The sequence below is a fragment of the Bombina bombina genome, chromosome 2 (assembly GCF_027579735.1).
Source record: "Bombina bombina isolate aBomBom1 chromosome 2, aBomBom1.pri, whole genome shotgun sequence".
NCBI lineage: Eukaryota > Metazoa > Chordata > Amphibia > Anura > Bombinatoridae > Bombina > Bombina bombina.
Window position 1 is genome coordinate 1203472366 of NC_069500.1, and position 27724 is coordinate 1203500089.

The 27724-nt window shown below is 39.6% G+C and overlaps 1 protein-coding gene and 2 long non-coding RNA genes across 3 annotated transcripts in view; 2 read left to right on the forward strand and 1 right to left on the reverse strand.

Moving 5' to 3' along the window:
* The window catches only part of CNOT7 (CCR4-NOT transcription complex subunit 7), a 132903-nt gene that overhangs the window by 31509 nt on the left and 73670 nt on the right, over positions 1-27724 (forward strand). Inside the window, exons 4-5 of the mRNA XM_053703922.1 lie at positions 10637-10798; positions 25172-25316. Coding sequence (XP_053559897.1) covers positions 10637-10798; positions 25172-25316 — 307 coding nt within the window. The remainder of the gene's footprint in view (positions 1-10636; positions 10799-25171; positions 25317-27724) is intronic.
* Positions 12077-12790, reverse strand: LOC128650183 (uncharacterized). The gene is made up of 2 exons (XR_008400730.1): positions 12573-12790; positions 12077-12489 (listed from the first exon to the last, which is right to left on the reverse strand). It is a non-coding gene; the product is annotated as an uncharacterized LOC128650183 (long non-coding RNA).
* The window catches only part of LOC128650182 (uncharacterized), a 43832-nt gene continuing 43099 nt past the window's right edge, over positions 26992-27724 (forward strand). Inside the window, exon 1 of the long non-coding RNA XR_008400729.1 lies at positions 26992-27129. This is a non-coding gene — a long non-coding RNA (uncharacterized LOC128650182). The remainder of the gene's footprint in view (positions 27130-27724) is intronic.

Sequence of the window (27724 nt, forward strand, 5' to 3'; positions counted from 1 at the left end):
TTAAACTAGCTAAAAACATATATCAATGGCCATGGTAGAGGAAGATATGCAATAATATGACCTCTTATGGGGTTAATTGAGAGAAATTGTTATATGAAATTATTTCTAATCTCTCTGATACCACCAATCTATGCTACTAAAAATCATTGAATTGTGTAGTAATTTAGTAATCACAACCATATACATTTCTTAGTAAGACACAGCATACGCTAGACAAATAAATGTCCATAAATCAATACTAAGCAACCAGGTGTAGCAAATATCATTGCATTTATATTAGTAACATTAACGTCAAAATATTATCCCATATGGCAAAGATAAGCAGATAATGGTGTGCTTAATGATCTGCACATATCCATAGAGCTTTTGTGAGGTGTTAGCAGCTTCAAATAATAAGCAATAGCAGGCAGTTCATGCAGGTTAGTAAAAGAAGATGCAGGGCAATCAATTATAACAACTTTGTAATCCAACTGGGTGAACACATATGCTTATAAATATCAGCAGAGTTCAAGCATAGTAAGTTATAGTGACCTAGGGGAACTCCTACTGAGAGATTTACTCCCAACTAAGGGGCCCCTGTCAATTCTCACCACCCTTCGATACGTTGTATGTTGTTCAGCCTTCTGCTTTAGTGTGTAATACTGTCAGGTCTGCCTATTTCATTCCTTTTTCATCTTGCCTGTCTGTACCTTTAAGATGACACTAGTCTTTCAGTATGCTATATAAGGCTCCTCCTACTGGAACTCCACGCTGGATTATTGAAGCATACTATTAGAGTTTATTAACAGCCTTAACTTCAGCATCGATTACCTTATTCTAAGGTCTTTGTCCTAACTCGTCCTACTACCTAACCGGGACAACTTATTCTGCTCAAAACTCAGCAGTACGGTATTCACCTTCAGAGCAGTGTTCCCTGACGTCATCAGCTACCGCCCGTAGCATTCACAGTATTCCGCTCCTCATCTGTCTCACAACGGATCGTTGGAACAAACCGCCTGTGTCTCTTCCTCACGCTCAGCCCTAAACGGAACCAGGTTGTATACGAACAGATAAAGTGACAATTACTTTGTCAGAGCAAGTCCTGCACTATTATCTCGCTCATTTCTCTCTGTCAAACTGCTGCATTTATTGTTCAATTGTTGCTACACTCGTATTACTGTTTTAACACCTGATGATGTATGAATTGCTACATTTGTTTCACGCTTGATTCATAGGAGCCCCAGCAATTATATTTGTTGTTTAACAAACTGTTCTAACTGTTACAAGCATTGTCCATCCTTGCACTACAGGTGTTTAAACTGCTAGTATAAAATATGTTCATATGAGTCACTTGACACTAACTCTGAGTCTCTGGTGTTATCCTTGTTCGCATATAAAGTTACAAATATATTTCATGTCCTCAAGATATACTATTCCAATACTTGAGAAATTCTTATTAACCATTTGCCAGCCTCTACACATTTTCAGTTACACCGGTGTGTTTACTGACTAAGTATCTCTGGCTAAAATAAGACAGAGGGGTTAACCATCGCTACTTTCAGCAGCTGTTACCCCCACTGTCACAAAACCTTAACTCCCATCTGTAATCTGGATCAAACCTTTAACCATTACAGTTAATGGTTGTTACAAATACACATTCCTTATCCTGCGTTCTTTTCTGCCAATATTCCGCTTATGTCAGCGCTTCTCCGTTATGCAAACTGCTTCCTCCAGGGTCAATTATGGCAACAAACTTTGGTTGTACTCGGGGTGGTCCATTCCGAGTCATATCCAAAAGCGCACGTTTTTAGCTAGTTTAAGGTGGGATATATTTGTCTTGTTTTAGATATTTGCAGTTAATACATTTTGTATTTTGTGTATAACATCATGTATTCATTATCTTGTTATATTGTTTTTCTCCATTGACTTCTATAGGGGAATACGTGAACGCGCACGCGATATTCTAAGTTCAGCTTTTTGCGCTCGTCGCGTTAGAGCGTGAGTGAAAATAGTTTAGTTTCAACTCATGATACTATCACAACCCGATGCATGCTAAAAGCTTCTAGCACAATTAGCGCTCGAGCGTTAATTAGCGCTTTAATTGTAATCTGGCCCTAAATGTATGTTTTTATTATTATCCGTTATTTGTAAAGCGACAATAGATTCCGCAGCGCTATATTTCAGCTATTTGACATATGTCGCTGTTACCTTTAAATATAGTTGCACTTCCATAGTTAAAATAAATATATACAATAAGGACACAGATATTATTGTACCAAGATTCACAGCAGAAGCTGCACAAATAGTCACATTTATTTTAAAGTGATGGTAAATTACACCTATTTGAACCCCTTTTATTAAATCTAGCATACCTCAATACTAAAACTGCAAGTTTTTCTTTAAATCCTATTTTTAATAAATTTATCTTTTATTCCTACTGTATTCGGCTCCTTCCTCTTCCGCCTACATTTTCTGTTTGTGTTCTTCGGTGACGTAGAGTGGTCCCACACTCTCTATACGTACACAGCAATAGAGGAATCAAAGCACAAGAGCAGATCTGCAAATAGCTTTTTTCTTCCTAATGGGAAAGAGTCCACTGCCGCATTAATTACTTATGGGAAATAAGAACCTAGCCACCAGGAGGAGGCAAAGACCCACCAGCCAAAGGCATAAATACTCCTCCCACTTCCCCCATCCCCCAGTCATTCTTTGCCTTTCGTCCCAGGAGGTTGGCAGAGATGTGTCAGAAGTTTTCTTTTTAAATTATTTTTTCATATGTCTCTTATGGATGGTGCTACCCTTCGACATGGGATGGGAGTTTTATGTAGTCCTGTCAGTCTCTCGTGGAGGGTTTGGGGTGAAAGTGAGAGTCCGGAGATGCAGTGGGAGCTTCCCCTGCGACACCATCCCGACTCGTATTCTCGTCTCCGTTTTTAGCACTTGGCGTTGCCGAACTTCGTTTCGCTACATGCTGTCTTCTCTCAAGTCCATGACGGAGGCGATGCTGCTATTCGTCACACTGGAAAGGACGCGTTCCTGTTCCAGGGCGTAGATTCCGGTAAGATAGTTTCATTTTATTCCATTATCTGTAATGGGATTATTATGACAGTTATAGGGACACTGAACCCAATTTGTTTCTTTTGTGATTCAGATAGAGCATGCAATTTTAAGCAGCTTTCTAATTTACTACTATTACCAATTTGTCTTTGTTCACCAATCAGCAAGGACAACCTAGGTTGTTCACCAAAAATGGGCCGGCATCTAAATTTACATTCTTGCATTTAAAATAAAGATACCAACAGAATGAAGATAATGTGATACTAGGAGTATATTAAAAAGTTGCTTAAAATTTCATGCTCTGTCTGAATCGCGAAAGAAAAAATTTGGGTTCAGTGTCCCTTTAAGTATGGGCCTCGCTGAGGCACTTTCTTCTCCGATCTGGGAATCATGGGATAATTCCTCCTTAGGGTGGATTAGTGAATGGGGTAGGGTTTTTTAACATGTTTCTTATGTGATTCAACCTGGTTATGTGTGTGCATGGGGCTCTGCGGCCGAGACATATGCCTAGGTGGAACATATTGGCTTGTTCTTTCGGTGGTTTACACGGCCTAGAACTATACCTTCGGGTTATGCCTATTTTATTCAGACTTGCTTAACTTTTTAGTTTAGTTTTGCCGCCCTTTAGTTGCACGCTTTTTGGGATTTTGCGGGGCCTCTGGTGACCGGGTGCATTTTTACGCTTGGGTGGGTCTCCTTCCCCTTCCGCAATTCCTGACTGAGTGGCGAGGTGGTGAGTGCCCCCAGCCTTTGTGGATGTCAGGTGCCAGTTGTTTTTTTTCCCCCCCAATCCCTGTTTATCTTGTGCAGTCTTAAGCCATGGAGGATTCCAATGGCTATTTTCATATCAGATACTGAGTCGTCCTCGGGTGAGGTTTGTAATTTGGCCCTGTTATTGCAAGTCTTCCAATCTTGTCTCTCGAGCATGGATAGTTTGCAGAGTCCCTCGGGCTCGGGGGGTCCTGGGCCTTCCGAGCCATCGGCCTCTGGGGACTCTGCTCCTCAGGAGGCGCCTTGCCAATCGCATACTCCTTTTTACTTTTGAGGTCCCTGATGTTAATGTCCCCTCCGCACACGGTGGATTGTTTCTCCCGGAGATGGCGGGACATTTGCGATTTAATATTTTAATGGCACTGATTCACTTGCAAGACCCTGAAGTTTCCTTGCAGTTATGTGCCTGCCTGCCTATTCCGGGTGTTCGGACCATGAACGGCACTATACTATTCCCCCCGGAGGTGTTTGTTCCCCCTTGTTGTTCTTTACGTTGTAGGATTTTGCGGCTGCGTGTCCTATTAAGATGACTTTTTGACTTATTGGGGGATCCTTTCCTTTATGGTCCGAGGACTTCACAGTTCTCCCAAAATTTTTGAGATAGGCTAGTGGGGATGTGTCTCTCCCCGGTCGGTCTACTGTGAGCTTTCCAGTCCTTTTGTTCTGGAGGTTATGGTTTCCATTTGGCAGGTCATGCAGAGACATAGTTCCTTCTGGGCAGGTGCCCTTGTTTTTCTTTTATCCTTTCCGGATTATTTTTCTTCTGTGTTACCTATGGGAATTCTGTGATTGCTTGATTTAGAAGTTCTTCTATGGAAGTTGTTCCCGGATTTCTTCTGGAGTTTTGTGTGTGACCTATTACTTGTCAGTGACACATGTTGCGTCTGGCTGGTCTGGCGGAACCTCCTGATTCTCTTGTTCAGTTATTTGTTTTTATACAAAAAAACTCCCAAACAAACAAAAAAAAAAAATACACGCTATTCTTCTGGACCTTCTGGTCTGGATGTCAGAAACGCTTGGGCTGGCCTGTGTCAGTCCGCACCCGACGTCGGGACCGGTGGTATCCCACCGCGTCCTTTCGCATCCCTGATCCGAGGGGTGTGGACCTTACCACGTGGAGCGGTTAGGCCCTTTGAGCTACTGTGATGGTTCTCCTAGGGTCTTTGCCATAGTGTAGTTCAGGCTGTCATGCGGAGGTGGCTGATGTCCTTTACCTCCGCCCCTGGGAGCTTTTTAGGCTCTGATGGGATTTTTGGATTGACTTCTCCGGTGTTGTCACTGGTGCCCTTGGTTTGGGCCCACGGTGGGCTCTGTTTTTGGGGTCCTGTGCCTCGAGGCTACTTTTTTTTTCCCTATCGGACTCGTGCTGCTGGTGTTTTTTGCAGTATCTCTTGTGTCCTTCTTGGATTTGGATTTGAGGTGCATGTCCTCGTTGAGATAGCCTGCCAGCGGGTCAGGCTTGGGGCGTGTTGCTTTGGGCGCTGACTTCTGGAAATCTGGTTTCCTTCTTATGATTCAGTCATGGATCTTGGGGAAGAGTCTAGGTTTTTGGCAGTCTAGCCCTTTATCTTATCCGTATGTCCCTGTTATACCCCTTGGTTTTGGGGTTGGTTCAGGATGGGTCCTATTGTCTCCCTTTAGGGAGTCTGGGGTATTTCGGTTTGATACCTTTGGGGAGGATGGACTCTGGACCTTTTTGCTAAAGGGTTCCCATTTTCTATTCCTCTTTTGTGTCTAAGACTAGCTCTAGCTCGGTTTGACCTCTTTTTCCCCTTTTGTCTCTGCCTTATGGAGACTTTGTCACAGCGCATGGGTTGAGCTTGTTGGTCGCCTTGCCGCTTGTGTTAAGGGGGCTTGAGTGGTTGCTCTCAGTCTTGACCCTTTTTTGGGGGTTTTGGGAGGTCTGTATTCCCTTCTGTCCTAGGATTTGCACTGGTCACTCAACACCTTGGGCGTTCTATGCCTGTACAATCAGTTGTAGATTGGTTGGGTGTCTGGGGGACACGTGCTCCCTGTCTCGTGTTTTTCTGAGGGACTCTTGTCTCTCTTGGATTAACGTTGCTGCCTAGTAGCGGAAGTTTTGCTGTTGGGAGCCAGCTGCAGTTATTTTACTTTGTCTGCTGGCAAGCTATTGAGCCTAGGTGGCCTAGTGGTTAGCTTGTCTGTCTAGCAGGTTGCAGTTCTGGAGTTTGTACTCGGCTGCAATTACTTGTTATTTATATCTGATGCCTGTGGGCTTGCCCTTAGCGATTGTGTCCTCAGGTTTCTGGGGTTCTTCCCGGGGTCTGGTCGCTTTCTCAAGTGTGCCTGGTGGTCCTTCACTTCCTCTTGTGTAGGGGTGGGGTTTGGTTGGTCAGCTATTTTGGCTTGGCTTCGCTACCCAGCTTGCAGAAGGTTGCTGTTGTCTCTAGGGCAACGGTTGCTCCTTGAACGCTAGCATGCACTTTAGGGTCCCTTGTGAGGCGTTTTTTCTGAAAACCCTGGTGGAGTTGGATCTTTGGGATCCCTTTGTTCAGAAGGGTAAATTCAGGAGGGACGTCCCGCTGCTCAGCGGTCTATAGGGGTGTAGTGTGGATCTGCGCAATTTCAGTTGCGCAGGAGCGGGCTTTTTCATATCCGTTTTCGGATGGGGGTTTTGCTTATTTTGCACCACTAGTTTGTCATCTTTTCCTGTCTCTCCTGAGCTTTTCTCCGGTTACAGAAATGTTTTCCTTGCTTGTGAGGCATCCTCAGTCTCTTGTGGTCTAGGGTGTGGGACTTGGTCTGCTTTCCCTGCTCACTAGGGTGGTGGTTTTTCCTTCACGTCCTCGTTTATATGGCGAGGCATGTCAACGCTGTCTCGCTGTTTTTGCGTTTGCTGGTCATTGAGATTGTTTGTTTGTTTCTCTTCTGGTCCTTTCCTGACTTTTCATGTAGTCTGTTCGGGTGTAGCCTACTGAGTGGCTCTGGGTTGTCTCATTGTCACCCTGGACATTGTTCCTTTTCTTCTGTCTAGTATCTTCCCTCTGGGAATTTTTAGTTGGGGTCCCTCGCTTGGTTAAGGGGCTGTGGCCGGGTTGTTGCCCCTTACCGATGCCGTCCTTGAGGTGGGAGCTCTTGGTTGGGCTCACTCGTGGTTCTATCTTGGTTCTTTGGACTGTTGGTAGATTTGTGCTTCTGGGTCCGCTTTTTGTTTTCCAAAATGTTTGTTGATCCCTGTTGCGGGCGAACTGGGATTTTGTTTTCTTGGGAATCTGTTTTTAGGTTGGTGCCTTTATTGGTCCGTCTCTTACCCTCCCGTTTTGGCATTCTGTGTCCTCTTTGGCTTGGGGGAAGTGGGAGAAGTATTTATGCCTTTGCCTGGTGGGACTTTGCCTCCTCCTGGTGGCCAGGTTCTTATTTCCCATAAGTAATTAATGCGGCTGTGGACTATTTCCCATGGAAGAAAAGAAAATGATCAAGTAAGCATAATTTATGGGTTTCTTTTTTCCTTCTTGTAGTGCCGTACAGCACACATTATGATTGGATAAATAAAAAAAATAAATAAAAAAAAGATGTTTATCAGAGGCAGGAACGATATAAATATTGGGTAATGTTAAACATTTACTTAAATTGTAGACAGTAAAACACCTACTTTATGAATATTCAAAATGAACAAATATTTGACGCAGGTATGGCAAATTTACGACAACTTTTAATGGGACAGTCAAGTCCAAAATAAACTTTCATGATTCAAATAGGGCATGTAATTTTAAACAACTTACCAATTTACTTTTATCAACAATTTTGCTTTGTTCCTTTGGTATTCTTAGTAGGAAGCTAAACCTAGGTAGGCTCATATGCTAATTTCTTAGACCTTGATGGCCGCCTCTAATCTGAATGCATTTTGACAGTTTTTCACCACTAGAGGGCGTTAGTTTATATGTGTCATATAGATAACATTGAGCTCACGCATGTGAAGTTACCTAGGAGTCAGCACTGATTGGCTAAAATGCAAGTCTGTTAAAAGAACTGAAATAAGGGTGCCGTTTGCAGAAGCATAGATACAAGGTAATCACAGATGTAAAACGTGTATTATAACTGGGTTGGTTATGCAAAACTGGGGAATGGGTAATAAAGGGATTATCTATGTATTTAAACAACAAAAATTATTTTGTTGACTGTCCCTTTAACGCACACATGTTCTAATGCTTAAAACTAGAAAACACACAAAAACAAAATAAAATCACCTTTTTAAAAGAAAGTTAGTTAAATCATCTTTGGATTAAAAATACATTAAAAATAAATGGAAAACTAAAGAAAATATGCATCAATAGAAAACACAACAGAATATGAAAGCATGGTGTTAAGTACTGTGAGCTGAGAAGCAGCATGCACCTAATACAGCTAAAGTGTTAATAAAAAGTAGAGAAATTAAAGGGATACGAAACCCCAAATTTTTCTTTCATGATTCAGTTTAAAAATTTCAGATACATTGTATAGTTACATTTTTCCTTGCACTGAACATTAAATGTGATTTGGCTGTTTAGATGGGTGGATCCGTTTATATGCTTAGTAATTAATGGTTAACATAGATGTGTTCACCAACACATTGTTTAAGACGACACTAGCAATTGTTTTGTTTTTAGAATCTTGATTGGCTCTGGTTTTAAAAAACTTGCTATTCATTAACATTATTATGCCTGATGAAATAGCTTTGAACGCTGAGAAAAGCATTGCATTATATCACATAGACCATTATTTCACCATGGGTCACTTTTTATTTGTATTTTAAAATAAAATATATAATTTTTTTGAGCCGATCTTACTAAGTCATTCTATACCTACTGCTAACATTGGGTCACAAGAGAGCGGTGGTTCTACTGGTGAGAGCGTTTTCTGATTTAGAAGAATCCTTGCTTCTAAGTCGTGTCCTGTGGAGCAGCTTTATCAAGGGGGTCAGTGAGCTCAGCAGCTGTTGAATAGCTTAGCCTGCTTCATATAGCACATACGAGTGCTGCCACTCGTGTTATGTTTGGATTCTTTCTGTGTATCTACTGAACGCACAATGAAAGCTTAATTTTAACTTTATTGTTTCTTTAATACTGGCTTAAATTTTGGTGGCAGTAAAATCAACTGGAGTGTGTCCCCCATTAACCCCTTAAGCACCAGGAATTTTAGAGGGAAATCAAAATACCAGAAATTTTTTTAGCATTTTCTCTTTCAATGAATTTAAACAGCCTTAAATATTTATTTACCAATCAAAACTATAAATATATATATATATATATTTTTTTATATAGTAAACAACCCGATATATTGATCTAAGCCCATTTTGGTATATTTCATGCCACCGTTTCACCTCCAAATGCGATCATATTTAAAAAATTGCTAACTTTTCACAAACTACTTTTTTTTGTTTTACTTATTTGCATACCTCTTGTGTAGTCATAACACAAATGGTTGTAAAAGCTTCTCTGGGATCCCCTTTGTTCAGAAAAAGCAGACTTGCATGGCTTTACAATTAGTTTTTGGCAATTATCAGGCCGCTAATTGCAGCTACGCACCACAACTGAAATTCCTGGCAGTGAAGGGGTTAATCAGCTTGATCTCTCCCAAACGGCTCTCTTCCCTCCTACTGGTCACCACAATCTTCGGTATTGGCAGACAATCTGGCGGTATGCAGTTTGGGCTTTTTTTTATTTTTAAAAAAGTATATATTTATGTATATCTCTAGTGTAGGGGCCCCTCTATCAAACTCCGACCCCCCCCCCCCAACAGTTTTACCCTCCCACTGCCTGCTGCCACCATACTTGTTATCGGCAGCTAGTTTGCCAGTAGCACTGTTTTAATGTTTGTTTAATATTTTTAATAATTTTTTTTCTGTAGAGTAGTAGCCCCCCTCCAAGATTCCTTTTTCCATAGCATAGGGCCCCCTTCAGCATTTCCCTCCCTCTCCCCTGATTCACATTTTTTTTTTTCTGTAGGTATGGAACCCGCCATATCCCTCCCACCATCTACGATCACCGCCTACACGACCTCCCACCAGCTCCGATCCCAGCCATCCACCCACTGCAGTATCCGATATAGACAAGGACATTTCCTGTATTAGATCTGCCTTTATATGGTAACAGAGCATGATCAGTGCTCCCTTACCACATGAAGGCAGATTTATTCTGCCCCCAGTTGCAGTCTTGACTGTGTAAGCTGACAGCCAGGACCAACGTATGTACTATATTGTTGGCCGTAGGTACTACATCAACAAAGTACTGTGTGACGTAGTACCTACATCTGTTTGGCGCAAGTGGTTAAAAAGGTCTTGGAGAGAACACTAAATATGTTAAATTGATTGAATGGAGCATGACATTTTAAACAGATTTACAATTTATTTTATAAAATTTTCTCAGTTCATTGGTCCTTTGTTGAAAAGAATACCTATGTAAGCTCTGGAGCAGAAATGCAGTACTGGGCGCGAGCTGATGATTGGTGGCTATGCACAAATAGCTAGCTGAACACTTCTGGTAATCTAGAGGAATATGTGCATAGCCACAATTCCACAGACCACAGACTCCTGATCCTTCCTTGGTGCACTTTTTAATAAAGGATAGCAAGAGAACAAAGTAAATTTGATAAGAGGTCAATATAGATGTCTCTTAAATTATTGTATTTGAAGAATGAAAGTTCAATCTTGACTTTCATGTCCTTTTTAAACAAAAAATAACCCTGTTTTTGTTCATAACTCAGATCCACCAGAAAGGGGGCAATTCAGCATTTTCTGAATACCTCCTAAATAAAAAAAAAAAGTGTATTTATGGCTCTTTTTACTTTCTAAATGTAATATTTGTATTAAAGGTTGATCTGCTTTTATTAGGGAAGACATGTATGCGCAAGATTCAATAGAACTACTCACGTCCTCTGGAATCCAGTTTACGACGCATGAGGAAGAAGGCATTGAAGCACATTATTTTGCAGAGCTGTTCATGACATCTGGAGTTGTGCTATGTGAAGGAGTTAAGTGGCTTTCTTTTCATAGGTAAGTGTGTAACTTTTGGTGTCCTGTATGCTCATTAAAGTGATGGTAAATCCAAGAGTTTAAAAAACGCTACTATTTGCCATCATGGAAAATAAACTGGACATTCATTGATCACTTGGTTTAAAAAAAAAAAAAAAAAAAAAAAAAAAAAAAAAAAAAGGTGCAAAACTAACCCTGATTGTGCTGCGGCTCCTCGCCTAATTCAGCTGCTCCGGCTGCCCACTCCACAACAGTTTTTACTACTGAGGTCACGTTTCCACCTCTAAACTAATAGCCGTGCTAGCATACACTGTCAGACTAGCACGGATATTGGTTTAGAAGTGGAAACGTCACCTCATTGAGAGAAGAGCGCTGTGCCGCAGGTAGCTGTAGGCTCTGAATTTAGCGAGGTACTGCGGCATAGACAGGGTGAGTTTAGCACCTTTTTTTTTTTTTTGATCAGTGAAAGTCCAGTTTATTTTTAGTGATGGTAAATCCAAGGGTTTAAAAATGCTAGGATTTACCAACACAGGGTAGCGTTTCTGTAGCATATGTGTTTTTTTTTGTTTTTGTTTTTTATTAAAAGCACCATAAGCATTGTTAAAATATTGACAGTAGTATTGAGTAGGAGCTTTTACATTGAATATAACTTTTCCAAGATACAATTTTTTTTTTTTTAATTTTTTTTTTTTTTTTAAGATATTATAATCTGGAATGACCTCAAAAATTAGTGCAATCATAAGTAAACATCTGGTTACCGTGATATATACCTTTTTAAAATATGGTATATATATATATTTTTTTTTAATGTTAGCTTTTTAAAATGAATTTCTGAACTTCATTCTCCACCCTCAGTTTTTTTTGTGAACTTCTTCATTACTTTATTAATAACATGTAATTTTGTTTTGAGATCACATATTATAAATTAAATCAAATGTGGTCAGCTAGCTCCCAGTAGTGCACTGTTGCTCCTTCAAAAAAGAATACCAAGTGTATAAAACTGTATGCTCTATCTGAATCATGGGGGGGGGGGGGAATCATGAAACACAATTTAAGTATTCTATCTCAATTAAAGTCAGTAGTACTCACTTTTGTGTGTACCCCCTTAAGATATAGCTATAATAAGTGACCTCTTCATAATATTAATTGAATCTGACTGTGTAATATTTCAATTATCATATTTGTTTTCCTCATGGTTAGAGAGCAAACTATGGAATTGTAAATGTTCACCTCCTCTATTAATGAGACACTAAAATGCAAGATAACATGATGTTTTCAAAGCTAAAATAAGCCCAAGAATAATTCAATTATTTTTTTTATATTTAAAAACAAACAAAAAACGCAGCGCTGAAAAGGCAACCAGGAATCAAACAGTGTAGGATAAATATAATGCTTAATATATAAGAAGAAACACAAATGGATATTAGTAGATAACACTATTAGCCATTTAAAAATGTGTGTTAAAAAATATATATGTATTAAAAAATGTCCATGAATTAGAATAGGACAAACAGAGTCATAGTCACCAATGCGGTATAATGCTTTAAGGAAAGCTCCAATTCTGAGAGAATGATATCCAGAAGGAACTTGCTAGTAGATATGTCTGATCAAGTGCAGTATTTTCCAATAACAATATTATCCAATGGACTTATCCCTGGGTGATGCTTGAATTAGGAAACGCGTTGCTGCTGTTTCATCAAATGGAATAAACTCTGGGGAAAAAACACAAGCGCAACCCAGATTCAAAGAAGTAAAACAAAATGTATTAAAACACAGTGTGCTAGATTGCACTTACAAGATTGCAGGTAAAAACAGGCACATCAGAGATATCCTGGCCATAAACAGCTTCACTGACAGCTCAGGATCCACTGCAAGTCCAGTCTTTCAAGAGTCAAATCTTTGCAGGTTTAAACAGCGGATTGCTTCCAGGACCAGTAATGTATGCAGATCCTTTTGAAATCTTTTAGCTTAAAGCTCTTTAACTCTACGAGTTTAATCTGCCTTCTAAGCAGACTTTGTCAAGAGATTTCCAAACGGAACATAACTTTTCCTCCCAAACATGCGCTCTTTATGCCATTAGTAAGGTACACTCCCCCTCAGATGATTGGAGAACAACATGAGTGATGTAGCCAATTAGAAGGCTTGGAGGAACACACCCTCATGTTCATTAGTTAGATATGCACTCGCCCAGGGGTAATGTGTACGTTACTTAACTAAAGCATGCAACCAAATTTATAAAGATATATCAAATATACAATGTAAGTAATTTCACAGCGTGGTGTATGTTGATATATGCTAATGTGTATGACAAGCTCAGAATGTACTTTTAACCTCTTACAGCTATCAACCATAATGGGTTAAAATAGTTACCATTTACAGACCTTGTTATAGACTCCCTGTATGTTAACCCTTACAAAATAGCTGAATATTATTAATACTAAATACCCAACAATTGTGATACAAGCTAGACCCATAAAACAAAATAAATGTTGATAATAAATATCTAGCAAATTCAGTGCATGTTTAACCCATAAAACGAAATAAATTAATTTGGGATACTATATCCTTATTACACAGAATAAGTTATACTGTACACATAAAAAACTGATACATAATAAATGGAGTAAACACTTCATAATTCCTATATAAAAAATAATAAATGTGTAAAACACTATAACACAAACAATTAAAATTCCTAAAAACTATCATAAGTCTCATATATGCATAAGAACTATATAAAATTTAAAACAAACTACATATTAGACTGGGACACCTATGCAGACATGCACCTATGCAGACATAAAAATTATGTTTTAACATTATAAACTGTAATCACTAGAGTCACTGGATCTAAAAATAATCTCACAAAACAAAAAAAAAACCAAAACATTAAGTACATAGTCAAAGTATGCACAAGGAGCACTCAATAGGAAAATATATAAAGAACAAATATGAGTACAAAAAACACTAATCCATAAAGGCCTGGAGATCCAGGTCAATATTTAAGCCCTGAGGGTATAGGCTGCCAGTCTGTGGATCCATTTGGTCTCACATTTTCGCAGATTAAGCAGCTTCTGCCTATCATTTTTCATATGAGGTATGGTTTCAATGACCATAACCCTTAGAGAGTCTGCCTGCTTATTATGACATCTGCGAAAATGTTCGGACACACTGTGAATTTTAAATCCTTTCTCTATATTGTTGACATGCTCATAGATGTGTTTCTTGATTTTCCTTTTGTTCCTACCAACGTAAATTAAATTACAGCTGCAGGTAAGCATGTACACTGCATAAGTGGTATTGCAGGTTGCACGAATAATAGTACCAAAACTCTGAGATCTGTCCCAATTGTAAAATTGGGTACCTGATTTGATTAAGGGGCATAAACAGCAATTTGGTCTTCTACATTTAAATAGACCATTGCTTAAGCATAGCCACCCTGATAGTGTTTTGCAGGGATTACTCCCCTTCGTCTTAAATGTATCTAGGGGCTTTAATTTAGAAGGGGCTAGAATATTCTTAAATTTTGATTACGTTTAAAAACTGTACTCGGCCTATCCGGAAGATTCCTACCCAAAATGGGATCTAATTTTAAAATATCCCAATATTTATGTAGTGCTGACTTAATTTTATGGGCTCCTACACTGTACGTAGTGATAAATTTGGTATCTTTCTGTTTTTTTATCTTAGTACATGTCTGTAACAAGGTTTCTCTAGGTGCCATTTTAACCAAATCAGAAATAAACCCCTTTTTAGAAACTTGTTTTCTACGATATCAGCTTCTTTGTTGAAATCCTCCTCTGTGGTGCAGTTTCTTCAAATACGTTGGAACTGCCCATAGGGTATATTGGACTTCCAACTTGGCAGATGGCCACTCTTGGCATTTAGAAAACCATTTCTATCTGTAGGTTTCCTAAAATTCCTAACTGATACTCTATCTGTAATAATATTATGGTATAAGGTCAGATCCAAAAAATCAATATGGTCGCTATCCATTTTGTGGGTAAAAGATAAGTTAAAATATTATTATTAATATAACTACAAAATTAATTAGCTAGGGACATGTCTCCTTTCCAAATTAAAATGACATCATCTATATAACGCCGGTACGCAATTATATTCTCACTGAAAGGGTTATTATCCCAAATGTATCTATCCTCAAATGATGCTATATATATATATATATATATATATATATATTGGCATAGGATGGGGCCATAGTGGTCCCCATCACTGTGCCTTGTATCTGTTTGAAAAATGTCCCATCAAAATAATTGTGATCTAATATAAAATAAATGCAGTGTACATGCTTACCTGCAGCTGTAATTTAATTTACGTTGGTAGGACCAAAAGGAGAATCAAGAAACGCATCTATGAGCATGACAACAATATAGAGAGAGGATTTAAAAATCACAGTGTGTCCGAACATTTTCGCAGATGTCATAATAAGCAGGCAGACTCTCTAAGGGTTATGGTCATTGAAACCATACCTCATATGAAAAATGATAGGCAGAAGCTGCTTAACCCCTTAAGGACCAAGACCATTTTCAATTTCTTTCCCTTAAGGACCAGGGCTATATTTACATTTATGCTGTGTTTGTGTTTAGCTGTAATTTTCTTCTTACTCATTTATTGTACCCACACATATTATATACCGTTTTTCTCGCCATTAAATGGACTTTCTAAAGATACCATTATTTTCATCATATCTTATAATTTACTATAAAAAAAAAATAAAATATGAGGAAAAAATGGAAAAAAACACACTTTTTCTAACTTTGACCCCCAAAATCTGTTACACATCTACAACCACCAAAAAACACCCATGCTAAATACTTTCTAAATTTTGTCCTGAGTTTAGAAATACCCAATGTTTACATGATATTTGCTTTTTTTTTGCAAGTTATAGGGCAATAAGTACAAGTAGCACTTTGCTATTTCCAAACCACTTTTTTTTTCAAAATTAGCGCTAGTTATATTGGAACACTGATATCTTTCAGGAATTCTTGAATATCCCTTGACGTGTATATATTTTGTTTTAGAAGACATCCCAAAGTATTGATCTAGACCCATTTTGGTATATTTCAAGCCACCATTTCACCGCCAAATGTGATCAAATACATTTTTTTTTCACTTTTTCACAAATTTTTTCACAAACTTTAGGTTTGTCACTGAAATTATTTACAAGCAACTTGTGCAATTATGGCATATATGGTTGTAAATACTTCTCTGGGATCCCCTTTGTTCAGAAATAGCAGACATATATATGGCTTTGGCGTTGCTTTTTGGTAATTAGAAGGCCGCTAAATACCACTGCGCACCACACGTGTATTATGCCCAGCAGTGAAGGGGTTAATTAGGGAGCATGTAGGGAACTTCTAGGGTTAATTTTAGCTGTAGTGTAGTAGACAACCTCAAGTATTGATCAAGGCCCATCTTGGTATATTTCATGCCACCATTTCACCGCTAAATGCCATCAAATTAAAAAAATCGTAACATTTTTCACAATTTTAGGTTTCTCACTGAAATTATTTACAAACAGCTTGTGCAATTATGGCACACATGGTTGTAAATGCTTCTCTGGGATCCCCTTTGTTCAGAAATAGCAGACATATATGGCTTTGGAGTTTCTTTTTGGTAATTACAAGGCGGAAAAATGCTGCTGCGTATCACACGTGTATTATGGCTAGCAGTGACGGGGTTAATTAGGTCGCTTGTAGGGAGCTTGCAGGGTTAATTTTAGCTTTAGTGTAGAGATCAGCCTCCCACCTGACACATCCCACCCCCTGATCCCTCCCAAACAGTTCTCTTCCCTCCCTCACCCCACAATTGTCCCCGCCATCTTAAGTACTGGCAGAAAGTCTGCCCGTGCTAAAATAAAAGCTCTCTTTTAATTTTTGTAATTTTTTTAAAAAATTTTCCAGCATATTTACATATGCTGCTGTGTAGGATCCCCCAACTTCCCTGAGCCCCCCCCCCCAGCTCTCTAATCTTCCCCCTCTCACTATTTGGTGCCATTTTGGGTACTGGCAGCTGTCTGCTCCTGCACGCACCAGGGACTAATCCAGAAGAAGATTCCCAGCGATGGGCCGCCCACCCTCCTCGCTGCAGCTGCTCCCACCCACCAACGATCGGCACCATCGCTGGCCGATGCAGAGAGGGCCACAGAGTGGCCCTCTCTGCATCGGTGTGCCAGAAAAGGTATTGCCATGATGCCTCAATATCGAGGCATCACGGCAATACCTTGAAAGCGGCTGCTAGCGATCAGGATCGCTTCCAGCCGCTTTAAACACCTAGGTGGTACAGGGTACGTCGCTGGTCTTTAAAGACCAGTTTGTGTAAGACGTACCCTGTACGACCCTTGACGTTAAGGGGTTAATCTGCGAAAATGTGAGACTAAATGGATCCACAGACTAGGCAGCCTATACCCTCAGGGCTTAAATATTGACCCGGATCTCCAGGCCTTTATGGATTAGTGTTTTTTGTACTCATATGTGTTATATTTTCCTATTCAGTGCTCCTTGTGCATACTTTGACTATGGACTTAATGTTTTTTTTTGTTGTTGGTTTTTGTGAGATTATTTTTAGATCCAGTGACTCTAGTGATTACAGTTTATAATGTTTAAACATATTTTTTACGTCTGCATAGGTGTCCCAGTCTAATATGTCGTTTTTTAAAATTTTATACAGTTCTTATGCATATATGAGACTTATGATAGTTTTTAGGAATTTTAATTGTTTGTTTTATAGTGTTTTACATATTTATAATTTTTTATATAGGAATTATGAAGTGTTTACTCCATTATTATGTATCAGTTTTTTATGTGTATAACTTATTCTGTGTAATAGGGATATAGTATCCCAAATTAATTTATTTAGTTTTATTGGTTTAACATGCACTGAATTTGCTAGATATTTATTATCAACATTTATTTTGTTTTTTGTTTTATGGTTCTAGCTTGTATCACACTTGTTGGGTATTTAGTATTAATAATATTCAGCTATTTTGTAAGGGTTAACATACAGGGAGTCTATAACAAGGTCTGTAAATGGTAACTATTTTACCCCATTATGGTTGATAGCTGTAAGAGGTTAAAAGTACATTCTGAGCTTGTCATACACATTAGCATATATCAACATACACCACGCTGTGAAATTACTTACATTGTATATTTGATATATCTTTATAAATTTGGTTGCATGCTTTAGTTAAGTAACATACACATTACCCCTGGACGAGTGCATATCTAACTAATAAACATGAGGGTGTGTTCCTCCAAGCGTTCTAATTTGCTACATGACTCATGTTGTTCTCCAATCATCTGAGGGGGGAGTGTACCTTACTAATGGCATAAAGAGCGCATGTTTGGGAGGAAAAGTTATGTTCTGTTTGGAAATCTCTTGACAAAGTCTGCTTAGAAGGCAGATGAAACGCGTAGAGTTAAAGAGTTTTAAGCTAAAAGATTTCTAAAGGATCTGCATACATTACTGGTCCTGGAAGCAATCAGCTGTTTAAACCTGCAAAGATTTGACTTTTGAAAGACTGGACTTGTAGTGGACCTTGAGCTGTCAGTGAAGCTGTTTATGGCCATGATATCTCTGATGTGCCTGTTTTTACCTGCAATCTTGTAAGTGCAATCTAGCACACTGTGTTTTAATAAATGTTGTTTCTCCAACATAGGTGTGTCCGGTCCACGGCGTCATCCTTACTTGTGGGATATTTTCTTCCCCAACAGGAAATGGCAAAGAGCCCAGCAAAGCTGGTCACATGAACCCTCCTAGGCTCCGCCTTCCCCAGTCATTCTCTTTGCCGTTGTACAGGCAACATCTCCACGGAGATGGCTTAGAGTTTTTTGGTGTTTAAATGTAGTTTTTATTCTTCAATCAAGAGTTTGTTATTTTAAAATAGTGCTGGTATGTACTATTTACTCTGAAACAGAAAAGAGATGAAGATTTCTGTTTGTAAGAGGAAAATGATTTTAGCAACCGTTACTAAAATCGATGGCTGTTTCCACACAGGACTGTTGAGAGGAATTAACTTCAGTTGGGGGAAACAGTGAGCAGACTTTTGCTGCTTGAGGTATGACACATTTCTAACAAGACTTGGTAATGCTGGAAGCTGTCATTTTCCCTATGGGATCCGGTAAGCCATTTTTATTAAATGAGAATAAAGGGCTTCACAAGGGCTTTAAAGACTGGTAGACATTTTTCTGGGCTAAAACGATTGATATATAAGCATTTTTAATACTTCATAGTTTTGAGGAGTTATTTTATTCTTGGGAATTATGTAAAATAACCGGCAGGCACTGTATTGGACACCTTTTTCACTGGGGGCCTTCTCTAATCATAGGCAGAGCCTCATTTTCGCGCCTCTATTGCGCAGTTGTTTTTGGGAAGCAAGACATGCAGATGCATGTGTGAGGAGCTCAGATACATAGAAAAAGCTTACTGAAGGCGTCATTTGGTATCGTATTCCCCTTTGGGCTTGGTTGGGTCTCAGCAAAGCAGATACCAGGGACTGTATAGGGGTTAAATATAAAAACGGCTCCGGTTCCGTTATTTTAAGAGTTAAAGCTTTCAAATTTGGTGTGCAATACTTTTAAGGCTTTAAGACACTGTGGTGAAATTTTGGTGAATTTTTTGAACAATTCCTTCATACTTTTTCACATTTTCAGTAATAAAGTGTGTTCAGTTTAAAATTTAAAGTGACAGTAACGGTTTTATTTTAAAACGTTTTTTGTACTTTGTTATCAAGTTTATGCCTTTTTAACATGTCTGAACTATCAGATAGACTAAGTTCTGTATGTGGGGAAGCCAAGGTTCCTTCTCATTTAAATAGATGTGATTTATGTGACACAAAATTTAGAGAAAATGATGCCCAAGATGATTCCTCAAGTGAGGGGAGTAAGCATGGTACTGCATCATCCCCCTCCTTCGTCTACGCCAGTCTTGCCCACACAGGAGGCCCCTAGTACATCTAGTGCGCCAATACTCCTTACTATGCAACAATTAACGGCTGTAATGGATAATTCTATCAAAAACATTTTAGCCAAAATGCCCACTTATCAGCGAAAGCGCGACTGCTCTGTTTTAGAAAATACTGAAGAGCATGAGGACGCTGATGATATTGGTTCTGAAGTGCCCCTACACCAGTCTGAGGGGGCCAGGGAGGTTTTGTCTGAGGGAGAAATTTCAGATTCAGGGAAAATTTCTCAACAAGCTGAACCTGATGTGATTACATTCAAATTTAAATTGGAACATCTCCGCGCTCTGCTTAAGGAGGTGTTATCTACTCTGGATGATTGTGAGAATTTGGTCATTCCAGAGAAATTATGTAAGATGGACAAGTTCCTAGAGGTCCCGGGGCCCCCCGAAGCTTTTCCTATACCCAAGCGGGTGGCGGACATTGTAAACAAAGAATGGGAAAGGCCCGGCATACCTTTTGTCCCTCCCCCTATATTTAAGAAATTGTTTCCTATGGTCAACCCCAGAAAGGACTTATGGCAGACTACTATCCCTATAGAAGATAGTTGTGCTTTCAAAGATCCTATGGATAAAAAATTAGAGGGTTTGCTTAAAAAGATGTTTGTTCAGCAAGGTTACCTTCTACAACCAATTTCATGCATGGTTCCTGTCACTACAGCAGCGTGTTTCTGGTTCGATGAACTAGAAAAGTCGCTCAATAAAGATTCTTCTTATGAGGAGATTATGGACAGAATTCATGCTCTCAAATTGGCTAACTCTTTTACTTTAGACGCCACTTTGCAATTGGCTAGATTAGCGGCGAAAAATTCAGGGTTTGCTATTGTGGCGCGCAGAGCGCTTTGGCTAAAATCTTGGTCAGCGGATGCGTCTTCCAAGAAAAAATTGCTTAACATACCTTTCAAGGGGAAAACGCTGTTTGGCCCTGACTTGAAAGAGATTATTTCTGATATCACTGGGGGTAAGGGCCACGCCCTTCCTCAGGATAGGTCTTTCAAGGCTAAAAATAAACCAAATTTTCGTCCCTTTCAGAGAAACGGACCAGCCCCAAGTGCTACATCCTCTAAGCAAGAGGGTAATACTTCTCAAGCCAAGCCAGCCTGGAGGCCAATGCAAGGCTGGAACAAAGGTAAGCAGGCCAAGAAACCTGCCACTGCTACCAAGACAGCATGAGATGTTGGCCCCCGATCCGGGACCGGATCTGGTGGGGGGCAGACTTTCTCTCTTCGCTCAGGCTTGGGCAAGAGATGTTCTGGATCCTTGGGCGCTAGAAATAGTCTCCCAAGGTTATCTTCTGGAATTCAAGGGGCTTCCCCCAAGGGGGAGGTTCCACAGGTCTCAATTGTCTTCAGACCACATAAAAAGACAGGCATTCTTACATTGTGTAGAAGACCTGTTAAAAATGGGAGTGATTCATCCTGTTCCATTAGGAGAACAAGGGATGGGATTCTACTCCAATCTGTTCATAGTTCCCAAAAAAGAGGGAACATTCAGACCAATATTAGATCTCAAGATCCTAAACAAGTTTCTCAGGGTTCCATCGTTCAAAATGGAAACCATTCGGACAATTCTTCCTACCATCCAGGAAGGTCAATTCATGACCACGGTGGATTTAAAGGATGCGTATCTACATATTCCTATCCACAAGGAACATCATCGGTTCCTAAGGTTCGCCTTTCTGGACAAGCATTACCAGTTTGTGGCACTTCCATTCGGATTAGCCACTGCTCCAAGAATTTTCACAAAGGTACTAGGGTCCCTTCTAGCGGTGCTACGACCAAGGGGCATTGCAGTAGTACCTTACTTGGACGACATACTGATTCAAGCGTCGTCCCTACCACAAGCAAAGGCTCATACGGACATTGTCCTTGCCTTTCTCAGATCTCACGGGTGGAAAGTGAACGTAGAAAAAAGTTCTCTATCTCCGTCAACAAGAGTTCCCTTCTTGGGAACAATAATAGACTCCTTAGAAATGAGGATTTTTCTGACAGAGGTCAGAAAATCAAAACTTCTAAGCTCTTGTCAAGTACTTCATTCTGTTCCTCTTCCTTCCATAGCGCAGTGCATGGAAGTAATAGGTTTGATGGTCGCGGCAATGGACATAGTTCCTTTTGCACGAATTCATCTGAGACCATTACAACTGTGCATGCTCAGTCAGTGGAATGGGGATTATACAGACTTGTCTCCGACGATACAAGTAGATCAGAGGACCAGAGATTCACTCCGTTGGTGGCTGACCCTGGACAACCTGTCACAGGGGATGAGCTTCCGCAGACCAGAGTGGGTCATTGTCACGACCGACGCCAGTCTGGTGGGCTGGGGCGCGGTCTGGGAACTCCTGAAAGCTCAGGGTCTTTGGTCTCGGGAAGAATCTCTTCTCCCGATAAATATTCTGGAACTGAGAGCGATATTCAATGCTCTCAAGGCTTGGCCTCAGCTAGCAAAGGCCAAATTCATACGGTTTCAATCAGACAACATGACGACTGTTGCGTATATCAACCATCAAGGGGGAACAAGGAGTTCCCTGGCGATGGAAGAAGTGACCAAAATCATTCAATGGGCGGAGACTCACTCCTGCCACTTGTCTGCAATCCACATCCCAGGAGTGGAAAATTGGGAAGCGGATTTTCTGAGTCGTCAGACATTTCATCCGGGGGAGTGGGAACTCCATCCGGAAATCTTTGCCCAAATTACTCAATTGTGGGGCATTCCAGACATGGATCTGATGGCCTCTCGTCAGAACTTCAAGGTTCCTTGCTACGGGTCCAGATCCAGGGATCCCAAGGCGACTCTAGTAGATGCACTAGTAGCACCTTGGACCTTCAACCTAGCTTATGTATTCCCACCGTTTCCTCTCATCCCCAGGCTGGTAGCCAGGATCAATCAGGAGAGGGCATCGGTGATCTTGATAGCTCCTGCGTGGCCACGCAGGACTTGGTATGCAGACCTGGTGAATATGTCATCGGCTCCACCATGGAAGCTACCTTTGAGACAGGACCTTCTTGTTCAAGGTCCGTTCGAACATCCGAATCTGGCCTCACTCCAACTGACTGCTTGGAGATTGAACGCTTGATTTTATCAAAGCGAGGGTTCTCAGATTCTGTCATTGATACTCTTGTTCAGGCCAGAAAGCCTGTAACTAGAAAAATCTACCATAAAATATGGAAAAAATATATCTGTTGGTGTGAATCTAAAGGATTCCCATGGAACAAGATAAAAATTCCTAAGATTCTATCCTTTCTTCAAGAAGGTTTGGAGAAAGGATTATCTGCAAGTTCTTTGAAGGGACAGATTTCTGCTTTATCTGTTTTACTTCACAAAAAGCTGGCGGCTGTGCCAGATGTTCAAGCTTTTGTTCAGGCTCTGGTTAGAATCAAGCCTGTTTACAAACCTTTGACTCCTCCTTGGAGTCTCAATTTAGTTCTTTCAGTTCTTCAGGGGGTTCCGTTTGAACCCTTACATTCCGTAGATATTAAGTTATTATCTTGGAAAGTTTTGTTTTTGGTTGCAATTTCTTTTGCTAGAAGAGTTTCAGAGTTATCTGCTCTGCAGTGTTCTCCTCCTTATCTGGTGTTCCATGCAGATAAGGTAGTTTTGCGTACTAAACCTGGTTTTCTTCCGAAAGTTGTTTCTAACAAAAACATTAACCAGGAGATAGTCGTGCCTTCTTTGTGCCCGAATCCAGTTTCAAAGAAGGAACGTTTGTTGCACAATTTGGATGTAGTTCGTGCTCTAAAATTCTATTTAGACGCTACAAAGGATTTCAGACAAACATCTTCCTTGTTTGTTGTTTATTCTGGTAAAAGGAGAGGTCAAAAAGCAACTTCTACCTCTCTCTCTTTTTGGCTTAAAAGCATCATCAAATTGGCTTACGAGACTGCCGGACGGCAGCCTCCTGAAAGAATCACAGCTCATTCCACTAGGGCCGTGGCTTCCACATGGGCCTTCAAGAACGAGGCCTCTGTTGATCAGATATGTAAGGCAGCGACTTGGTCTTCACTGCACACTTTTACTAAATTTTACAAATTTGATACTTTTGCTTCTTCTGAGGCTATTTTTGGGAGAAAGGTTTTGCAAGCCGTGGTGCCTTCCATCTAGGTGACCTGATTTGCTCCCTCCCATCATCCGTGTCCTAAAGCTTTGGTATTGGTTCCCACAAGTAAGGATGACGCCGTGGACCGGACACACCTATGTTGGAGAAAACAGAATTTATGTTTACCTGATAAATTACTTTCTCCAACGGTGTGTCCGGTCCACGGCCCGCCCTGGTTTTTTAATCAGGTCTGATAATTTATTTTCTTTAACTACAGTCACCACGGTATCATATGATTTCTCCTATGCAAATATTCCTCCTTTACGTCTGTCGAATGACTGGGGAAGGCGGAGCCTAGGAGGGTTCATGTGACCAGCTTTGCTGGGCTCTTTGCCATTTCCTGTTGGGGAAGAGAATATCCCACAAGTAAGGATGACGCCGTGGACCGGACACACCGTTGGAGAAAGTAATTTATCAGGTAAACATAACTTCTGTTTTTACTTCCTTGAATCTGGGTTGCGCTTGTGTTTTTTTCCCCAGAGCATATTTTTTATATTACTGACACTACCCACCCCTTTCCTTGGAAGCAATGTCCAGCTAACCAGTTTGGCAAGAACAAAATAATGTCTCATTTTTGTTTTGTAAAAATATTTTTTTATTCTGTTTGTTACATACCTTTGATTCAGTGTTTAGATCTTAGTTGGATGCATCAATTTAAATCCTATGAATATTTAAATATTTTTTTATTCTTTTTGTTACCTACCTTTGATTCAGTGTTTAGATCTTAGTTGGATGCATCAATTTAAATCCTATGAATATTTAATTCTCCTTTATAAACACTAATTACTTCCTTATGTGAAATGGATTTTTGTTAAATGCGCGTTGGCTTCTCTATCATTCTGTGTTTCTTGCTGTCCATTTCTCGACATGCTTCTCAGTCTTCCTCTTTTTCATTGACTTGATCTGCAAGGGCTAAACTAGATTATTAAAACAGTTTACAAAGGCCATAGTTTGTAATCCTTTTGTTTACATGTGCATATCAGTGTATACTGATATTCTTGACATAAGACAAAGGGAGAGAGAATTACAAAGTTATAATGCTAGCATATAAAGTATGCCTGCAAATATGCCATAAAGGGGACTGCAAACAACTTGAGATTGTTATATAAAATGTTTAGTAACGTATAGAATAATATAACTTGCAATAACTTGTAATTACAAGGTGTTTAGGGTACTTTTTAAGATTACATGTTCTAAAGGAAGATTGCTTAATCAGAACACTAGTAGTATGTACACAATCAATAATTGTTTGATTTTTTTTGTGTATATGTATTTCTTGAAATTTCTGTAATTGTGTTTTTTTTGTTTTGTTTTTACAGTGGCTACGACTTTGGTTATTTAATAAAGATCTTGACAAATTCAAACTTGCCTGAGGTAGAACTGGACTTCTTTGAAATTTTGCGCCTCTTTTTTCCTGTTATATATGATGTGAAATACCTTATGAAAAGCTGCAAAAACCTAAAGGTTAGAATCCTTCATGCACTTTAAAATGAATTGATACTTTTCTTTCATGTAATTAGCAAGAGTCCATGAGCTAGTGACGTATGGGATATACATTCCTACCAGGAGGGGCAAAGTTTCCCAAACCTCAAAATGCCTATAAATACACCCCTCACCACACCCACAATTCAGTTTTACAAACTTTGCCTCCGATGGAGGTGGTGAAGTAAGTTTGTGCTAGATTCTACGTTGATATGTGCTCCGCAGCAAGTTGGAGCCCCGGTTTTCCTCTCAGCGTGCAGTGAATGTCAGAGGGATGTGAGGAGAGTATTGCCTATTTGAATGCAGTGATCTCCTTCTACGGGGTCTATTTCATAGGTTCTCTGTTATCGGTCGTAGAGATTCATCTCTTACCTCCCTTTTCAGATCGACGATATACTCTTATATATACCATTACCTCTGCTGATTCTCGTTTCAGTACTGGTTTGGCTTTCTACAAACATGTAGATGAGTGTCCTGGGGTAAGTAAATCTTATTTTCTGTGACACTCTAAGCTATGGTTGGGCACTTTGTTTATAAAGTTCTAAATATATGTATTCAAACATTTATTTGCCTTGACTCAGAATGTTCAACTTTCCTTATTTTCAGACAGTCAGTTTCATATTTGGGATAATGCATTTGATTTAATCATTTTTTCTTACCTTCAAAAATTTGACTCTTCCCTGTGGGCTGTTAGGCTCGCGGGGGCTGAAAATGCTTCCTTTTATTGCGTCATTCTTGGCGCGGACTTTTTTGGCGCAAAAAATCTATTTCCGTTTCCGGCGTCATACGTGTCGCCGGAAGTTGCGTCATTTTTTGACGTTATTTTGCGCCAAAAATGTCGGCGTTCCGGATGTGGCGTCATTTTTGGCGCCAAAAGCATTTAGGCGCCAAATAATGTGGGCGTCTTATTTGGCGCGAAAAAATATGGGCGTCGCTTTTGTCTCCACATTATTTAAGTCTCATTTTTTATTGCTTCTGGTTGCTAGAAGCTTGTTCTTTGGCATTTTTTCCCATTCCTGAAACTGTCATTTAAGGAATTTGATAAATTTTGCTTTATATATATGTTGTTTTTTCCTCTTACATATTGCAAGATGTCTCACGTTGCATCTGAGTCTGAAGATACTACAGGAAAATCGCTGTCTAGTGCTGAATCTACCAAAGCTAAGTGTATCTGCTGTAAACTTTTGGTAGCTATTCCTCCAGCTGTTGTTTGTATTGATTGTCATGACAAACTTGTTAAAGCAGATAATATTTCCTTTAGTAAAGTACCATTGCCTGTTGCAGTTCCTTCAACATCTAAGGTGCAGAATGTTCCTGATAATATAAGAGATTTTGTTTCTGAATCCATAAAGAAGGCTATGTCTGTTATTTCTCCTTCTAGTAAACGTAAAAAATCTTTTAAAACTTCTCTCCCTACAGATGAATTTTTAAATGAACATCATGTTTAGTAACGTATAGAATAATATAACTTGCAATAACTTGTAATTACAAGGTGTTTAGGGTACTTTTTAAGATTACATGTTCTAAAGGAAGATTGCTTAATCAGAACACTAGTAGTATGTACACAATCAATAATTGTTTGATTTTTTTTTGTGTATATGTATTTCTTGAAATTTCTGTAATTGTGTTTTTTTTGTTTTGTTTTTACAGTGGCTACGACTTTGGTTATTTAATAAAGATCTTGACAAATTCAAACTTGCCTGAGGTAGAACTGGACTTCTTTGAAATTTTGCGCCTCTTTTTTCCTGTTATATATGATGTGAAATACCTTATGAAAAGCTGCAAAAACCTAAAGGTTAGAATCCTTCATGCACTTTAAAATGAATTGATACTTTTCTTTCATGTAATTAGCAAGAGTCCATGAGCTAGTGACGTATGGGATATACATTCCTACCAGGAGGGGCAAAGTTTCCCAAACCTCAAAATGCCTATAAATACACCCCTCACCACACCCACAATTCAGTTTTACAAACTTTGCCTCCGATGGAGGTGGTGAAGTAAGTTTGTGCTAGATTCTACGTTGATATGTGCTCCGCAGCAAGTTGGAGCCCGGTTTTCCTCTCAGCGTGCAGTGAATGTCAGAGGGATGTGAGGAGAGTATTGCCTATTTGAATGCAGTGATCTCCTTCTACGGGGTCTATTTCATAGGTTCTCTGTTATCAGTCGTAGAGATTCATCTCTTACCTCCCTTTTCAGATCGACGATATACTCTTATATATACCATTACCTCTGCTGATTCTCGTTTCAGTACTGGTTTGGCTTTCTACAAACATGTAGATGAGTGTCCTGGGGTAAGTAAATCTTATTTTCTGTGACACTCTAAGCTATGGTTGGGCACTTTGTTTATAAAGTTCTAAATATATGTATTAAAACATTTATTTGCCTTGACT